The following is a 7,925-nucleotide window of genomic DNA, read 5'->3' on the forward strand; positions in this document are numbered from 1 at the left end:
GTGTTTTTTCCAGCCCTTTTCTGCCACACTGCCTGCATCTTTGTGTTTAAAGTGTGTCTTGTCATCAGCGTAGTTGAGACTTTCAATCGCTGCTTCCTTTAGGACTCTCTGTTCCTTGGCTTTTAAAACAAGATTTTTTTTTAATTAGTATTGGCATGTAGTTGATTTAAAATGTGTTAGTTTCTGCTGCACTGTTGGTAGAAATGTAAATCACTACAACCGTGATAGACAACACTATAGAGTTTCCTCAAAATTGGAGTAGGAAATGGCAGCCCACTCCAGTGTTCTTGACTGGAAAATTCCATGGATATAGGAGTCTGGCGGCTGCAGTCCGTGGGGCACAGAGAGTCAGACACGACTGAATACTCACGCACTGCCTCTAACGTTCCTCCTACTTTCTTTGTCTCTACTGGTAGTTCAGTCGCTAAGTCGTGTCCAACCCCATGGACTGTAGCACGTCAGGCTTCCCTGTCCTTCACCTTCTCCCTGAGCTTACTCAAACTCTTGTTGGTTGAGTCAGTGATGCCATCCAGCCATCTCATCCTCTGTCATCCCCTTCTCCTCCTGCCTTCAGTCTTCCCCAGCATCAGGGTCTTTTCCAATAAGTTGGCTCTTTGCATCAGGTGGCCAAAGTATTGGAGCTTCAGCTTCAGCATCAGTTCTTCCAGTGGATATTCGGGGCTGATCTCCTCTAGGATGCACTGGTTGGGTCTCTGCAGTCCAGGGGCCTCTGCCGTCACCTCTGTTCACACCGCTGTGCCTGCCCCTCTGGATGCCGGTGTTCTCCTGCAGGCCTTCTCAGCAGCCTCCCCCACACAGGTCTTCAGCCCGTCCTCCGCTGAGCACTTCTGAGGGGCCTCTCTGAAAACGTGGCAGGTCACGCTTGTACCCTCAGCCTCCAGGTGCTTGCCGTCAGAATGTTCCCGTCTGTCTCCAGACTCAGCACCAAGCAGCCCACGCTCCACCTCCCTGCCGCGTTTCTGCCGGACTGGCTTTCCTGCTGCTCCGCAACCACTCAGCGCTTATTCCCGAGTTAGGACTTGCACATTGTCAGCGCCACTGGACTCTCACTCGTCTTCATATGTCTGCCTCCTTTGAAGTATTTTTCTATACACTCATTGAATGAAAATTTTCTCTTACCTTCTGCTTTTCCCCACTAGAAGATTACTCCTACAAGTTCAGTTCAGTTCAGTCACTCAGTTGTGTCCGACTCTTTGCAACCCCAAGAACCACAGCATGCCAGGCCTCCCTGTCCATCACCAACTCCCGGAGTTTACCCAAACTCATGTCCCTTGAGTCAGTGGTGACATCTAACCATCTCATCCTCTGTCGTCCCCTTCTCCTCCTGCCTTCAGTCTTTCCCAACATCAGGGTCTTTTCAAATGAGTCAGCTCTTTGCATCAGGTGGCCAAAATATTGGAGTTTCAGCTTTCAGTGAACACCCAGGACTGATTTCCTCTAGGATGGACCGGTTGGATCTCCTTGCAGTCCAAGGGACTCTCGAGAGTCTTCTCCAACACCACAATTCAAAAGCATCAATTCTTCTGAGCAGGGCTTATTTTACTCATTTCTAGAACCGTATCTGACACATACAGGCCTTCAGAACTTTTTGGAATAAATGAATGTGGTGAACTGCACCACCCACCCACCCCCCGAAGCTACCCTCCTGAGAACCGTCAGTAGTAGAGGCGTCACGTACCGGGCTCTCACTTCAGTGTTCTTAGTGAGGAGGACAGGCAAGGTCATGCCAAGAGCACAGTTGGCATAAACTCCATCCCTTTCAGAGTTGACTATCAGAATGCAGTATGAATTAGGTCTCCATGCTGCAGGCCATGGGGTCACAAAGAGTCAGACATGACTGAGCGACTGAAGTGAGTGAGTCACCAGTTAGGCCTATATCCCATTCATAGACAGAAATAACACAATTCCAATTCAGGTTAATATTTCCAGGAAACCATCACTATCCAATTAATTTGTCATTAACAGTAAAAAAAAAAAAAAAGTAATTTTTTAAAGGCATTTAATACAGATCTTATCTGTCTTGTTTTTATTTGTTTGGTTAACAGTAAAATACTGGTAAATTTTTTTTTCTAAGTACTTTTGACAGTGAAGTCTGAATGATAAGTAGGTTATTATCCTTTCAACCCTAATGGTAAGGATGCTGCCTATGGAGTCATATCCAGGGAGAGAACTGGTTCACATGCTTTCTAGTGCCCATTTATGTTAACATTTTTTCCTTAGATTTATGAGATAAGAAATCTTTCTTGAGATGAAGCTTATTGCAATATTTATCCAAAAGAAATGAGTGCTGATTCTTTTGTGTGAATGTAGATTGAATGAGACTGAATTATTTAAGTCTCATGAAATAATTATTATTATTTTTATTATTATTCTTGTTAACAAAATAATAGTATTTTTCATGTTCTGTTTCTGTTTAAATGAACTGGCCTGTTATGCAAACAGAAAATACAGTCATTGCTTTAGAAGCCCAAATCCAGAAATAAATATTCTTCCTGTAAACTGCAAAGTGCTTAGGAAACCACCTCAGCAAGAAAACGTGGGCTTTCTGATCATTTTAAGGGGTTTATATCTTCACATGACATCCATTTTGGGGTCACAGGGTGAGTACACGTTTTAAGTCTCAGTGACATTTTTAAAGTCATCTAGACTGCCTGTTAGATACACGATACCCACTTGTCCTTATGAAAAGTAAGGTTGTAGAAGAGATTACTAATGCTGTGCTCAGTCGCTCAGTCATGTCCAACTCTTTGCAACCCTTTGGACTGTAGCCCGACAGGCTCCGCTGTCCATGGGATTTCTCAGGCAAGAATACTGGAGTGGGCTGCCATTTCCTTCTCCAGAGATCTTCCCCACCCAGGGATCGAACCCATGTCTCTCGTATCCCCTGCATTGGCAGGTGGATTCATTACCACTGAGCCACCTGGCTAATGGGCTAAAAGAAATTGGCTGATGGAAAGTATTAATGCAAAACCTCACAAGTGCTTGGCACCAAAACATGGGTAATAGACAAAGCAGGGTCTCCCAGAGATCCAGGAATCTTTGCTTGAGGGAGCACCCCTAAATAAGAAGCTCCAGCCAAGCCTCTTGCTCTGCTGCGAGCCTTGGTTGACAGGCTCAGGCCCCAGGGCAGCCCTTGCCCACAGATGGGGTCTGTCTGCACCCCTCCAGGAAGACCGACGCCCTTGAGCAGCAGCGGAGCCCTCAGACTCTGGAGTTTAGGTGGGAGGGGCAATGGCAACATCTTCTCGCTTGTTACGAAGTTTTGTGTCTTTCTCCATAATTTGCCTTCTATCATTATGCAATTTGCTTTGTAAAAGTTTAAGTCAGTATATTAAAAGCTCTTAATAGCTAGCATGTAGTGCCACACTTAAGTGTAGTCTTCATACAGGGTGACCCCATGTCATTAGACCAAATCCATTACAATTATACAGGGGGTGGGTATGTTTAAATACTTTTTAGGCAATTTTTACTTGTCCTCTAGAGGAAGGACTGAATAAACCATATTTGGGGGGTGGGACCTAGAACACATGGTGGTGAGTGCAAAGCAATTGAGGAAAAACAACCTCCTTTCCTTGGGGATGTAGAGTCTGTACAGCAGTGGGTGACCCTGCCCTTCTCTGCAGGTGAGGCGGTGAGAGAGCCTCTGGGAATCTGAGTCCTCTGGCCAGCCCTGGGCTGTCTACACCTCGAAGACATCATTGCACTCATTTGTGTCTCACATTCTCCTTCTGTAAAGTGAAAGGATTGGATAGGCTCCCCACCGCCCCCCACAAGGTTTCTTTCCACTCTAAAGTTTCACAATTGCATGAAATTCAAAATCTGGTTTGTGGCAGTCAGGTATACCAGGGATTTAGAAGGTGTCAGGGCCAGGCCAGCATGACATATTTCAGCAGGAAGCAGGAGCAGAGTATGCACTCTTCATGGAACTAGGGAGAGCAGTGACCGGTGTTCTCACGATTAAAGCAACACCATCCCTTAACTGTGTCCTTTCTCTCCTTTCAGCTGCATCTGCTCTGAAAAGCTATCTTTCCTCCCCGCTGCATGCAGCAGTGCCAGCCTGAAGCCGCGCTTGGTCCTGAAACTGCGGAAGTCTTCCTAGCTGTTCTCATACCTGTGCAAACGCTGCGGTGACCAGTCTTGTCTCGTTGTGTTCTAGAGACCGTGTCATCGGTTTGATGATGACCGCCTGTGATCTTTGTTCTGTGACAAAGCTGTGGCCAGTGACGAGACTGACGGCCAACGACATATATGCAGAATTCTGGGCGGAGGTATGTCCTGGGGTTTCATATGAACGCAGATGATGTCAAGAAGTGAGGAAAAATTGAGGGGATATTAAATACAGGGATAATGTAGTAACAGTAGCTGCTCACGTTGCTGCTGCTGCTGCTAAGTCGCTTCAGTCGTGTCCGACTCTGTGCGACCCCATAGACGGCAGCCCACCAGGCTTCCCATCCCTGGGATTCTCCAGGCAAGAACACTGGAGTGGGTTGCCATTTCCTTCTCCAATGCAGGAAAGTGAAAAGTGAAAGTGAAGTCGCTCAGTCGTGTCCGACTCTTAGCGACCCCATGGACTGCAGCCTACCAGGCTCCTCCGTCCATGGGATTTTTAGGCAAGAGTACTGGAGTGGGGTGCCATTGCCTAGTAGTACCTTAAAAAACCCTATTGTTTAGCCTTCATACAGGTATAAAGTCAGAGCGTCCGACTTGGATATGTGTGTAAATCCTGATCTCCACTGAAAAGGTTCGGGAACTGATTCCCTGAACAGCAGTGCAGCAGTTTTCTTTATTTAATAGCCAATCCTTGTCATCCCTTCAGTAATGATCAGTGGTCATCCCTTTTATGGCCACTAGAGAAAGTATTAAGAGGGACCCACACAGGCTGTATTTGCCTGCAGCAGAAAATTTGAGGGACTAATGATGTACCATAGACACCTGCGATTAAATTGTGAATATGCCAAACAGTCAATTAAGCTGCAAATCATGAGTTCCACAGGAATTAATTCATGAACTCATGAATTCCTGACATATGAAAAGCTATGTAGATTGCTTTTATGAATACCTTTTCTTGACTGAATTATCTAAATTATCAGAAATGTGTCTTTGCTCCTCAGTTTGCTCTCTGAGTTGGTCATGAATAAGTAGGATATAATTCTCTTGTTTAAATGAACCCACAGATACTTAGATCCCTGCATATTAAAAATAAATTTATGGAAAAATAAACTATAAAATGTTTGTGCACCTCATTTGGGTAGAGAAGTCAAAGTAAATTTGGAGGACAAAGAGTTTGGTAAAAACCATAAACCTCATAGTTTAAATCTCATCCAATAGAAGAACAGATATAAAAAGTAAAAAAAAAAAAACAAAACAGTAAACCATCCAGGTAATGATGAATAGAAATGGTCTATGATGTTGGTTTTGTCTCATAATAGTAATACCAAAGAAGTTTTTATTGAGTGAGGACCACAGGCCTTGGGTTGATTATACTGAAGGTATTGTTTCTATACCAGCTTCCCTGGTAGCTCAGCTATACACCTTGTATATGCATCCTCTTGAATGTTTCTTTTTAAAAAAAATTTTATTGTGTGTGTGTGTCAAAATCTAGTTACTCTCAGACTCAAGATTGTTTTTAAATGTACATGTCTGAGCTGTAATATTTGACTTTATTATCACAATCAGCTTAATTTGCGTGTGTGTCTATACTAGTAACATAGTAATGCTATACGTACCACATAAGAAAGCTTGTCTGAAGCTTCCTTACTGTTTTGCAGACACTTTGATTCATTTAGCAGTGATATACTTCATACCTTAACAACTATATTTGTATTCTAAAACATGAAGCAAAAGGGGACAAACGTGTCGATTTATTTCCCCTTTCTATTCCTCGTTGGTTAAGCGGTGCAGGGGTTAGGCACAGCATTGGTTAAGGGGTGCAGTGGTTAGGCACAGCATTGGTTAAGGGGTGCACAGAGATTGACCGAGCTCCCGTTAGGCTCACAGGTGCCATCTGCAAGGACCTCACCGTCCCAGAGAGGAAGCAGAGCTGTAGTGCCCAAGCCTTGCCATGGTTTCATAGATGTTCATGGAAGTCCACGCTGCCCTCCTCCCCGCCCCACCCTCTCCCTTCTGTCAGACCCTCACCAGCTCTCGCCTGGATTACTGCAGCATGTAGCTGGGCTCCTTGCCTGTCTTCTAGAATCAGTGTAACAGTAGCTAAGAGTGTGGGGTCTTTGGTGTCACGCTGTCTGAGATGAACATCCCACCGTAGTGCTGATGCTGACACCTCGGGCCAGCTTTCTGACCCATCTCAGCCCCAGCTGCCACTCTTGCTGCTTCGGGACAAGTTCTGTTTCCCGGCAACTGCCTGTCTCCTCTTGCTGTGGTGAAGACAGAAGTGGCGAGCTTGATGCGCCAAGCCCACGGCCCCTCTGCGGCCTGGGTCCCTGACTGTGCTGTGCAGTTCCATCCGCCTGGAGCCCCCCGCCCCATACCCCCACAGCCCTCCCCCCTCACGCCCCGACACCCCAGACCACACGCACACACGGGCCATCCGTCCCGTGAGGTGTTCTCCTCGTCGCATCAGTGTTTGTTGCTAGGTGCCTGTACGAATCACTGCTTATTTAAAATCTTTGTATGTCTCGGGGCTTGTGAAATCCTTGAGGGGGCCTGGTCATTTTCATTCCCTTAGGGCAGAGAAGAAGAAAGTATGAGAACTAGCGCAGTTCATGTTTAAACCAGTAACCTCAGAGCAGACCGCTTACAGTGACTTTACGTAGTTAAGACAGTGTTCTGGTCCTGTGCTCACACATCCTTAACGAGGGCTATGGTCATTCGTCCCAGGACCCTGTCTTAGCAAACTCAGGATGCTTTATGCTTCAGATTTTTGAAAACAAACACAACAAAATAGTCAAAAATATTAATAATTAAGAAATGCTAAGGACTGAATAATCTTTAACCTTAAAAAAGAAATAAAAAGAGTAAGGTAATTTTTAAATCTGTAAAATGGGGATAATAATATCTAACTCATAGTATTTCATGAAGATCAAGTGACGTAATATTTATAGTGGCCCTGATACTATACATCTTCAGTAAACATCTATGATTTTAACCTTCATGCTGATCTCTAGCCAGTTATATTGTGTCTTTACTGACATGTTTTAGCAGACTGCTCTTTATTCTTGATGGGTCAGTATTCCTCTTTAAACTCTGGCTTCATCTGTCTCGGTGCGTGTGAGAAAATCATCTGAAAGAGTGAGGTGAAGGCCGTGAGGTTATTTCATCCTTGCTCTTGTGTTCCTCCTCACACACGCGTGTTCCTCCTCACACATGCGTGTGTTCCTCCTCACACACGTGTTCCTCCTCACACACACGTGTGTTCCTCCTCACACACGCATGTGTTCCTCCTCACACGTGTTCCTCCTCACACACACACGTGTTCCTCCTCACACATGTGTGTTCCTCCTCACACACACACGTGTTCCTCCACACACACGTGTGTGTTCCTCCTCACACACGCGTGTGTTCCTCCTCACATGTGTTCCTCCTCACACACACGTGTTCCTCCTCACACACACGCGTGTGTTCCTCCTCACACACGTGTTCCTCCTCACACATGTGTGTTCCTCCTCACACACGCGTGTTCCTCCTCACACACGCGTGTTCCTCCTCACACATGCGTGTGTTCCTCCTCACACATGTGTGTTCCTCCTCACACACGCGTGTGTTCCTCCTCAAACACGCGTGTGTTCCTCCTCACACGTGTTCCTCCTCACACACACGTGTTCCTCCTCACACACGTGTGTTCCTCCTCACACGTGTGTTCTTCCTCACACACACACGTGTTCCTCCACACACACGTGTGTGTCCTCCTCACACACACACGTGTTCCTCCTCACACACACACGTGT

General features: G+C 45.8%; 1 protein-coding gene across 1 annotated transcript in view; it reads left to right on the forward strand.

Annotated features, from left to right (window-relative positions):
- Window positions 1-7,925, forward strand: part of PDE10A (phosphodiesterase 10A) — a 152,773-nt gene that overhangs the window by 130,434 nt on the left and 14,414 nt on the right. Inside the window, exon 19 of the mRNA XM_010839592.1 lies at window positions 4,178-4,289. Coding sequence (XP_010837894.1) covers window positions 4,178-4,289 — 112 coding nt within the window. The remainder of the gene's footprint in view (window positions 1-4,177; window positions 4,290-7,925) is intronic.

The sequence above is a fragment of the Bison bison genome, unplaced genomic scaffold (genome assembly GCF_000754665.1).
Source record: "Bison bison bison isolate TAMUID 2011002044 unplaced genomic scaffold, Bison_UMD1.0 scf7180017864122, whole genome shotgun sequence".
Taxonomy (NCBI): Eukaryota; Metazoa; Chordata; class Mammalia; order Artiodactyla; family Bovidae; genus Bison; species Bison bison.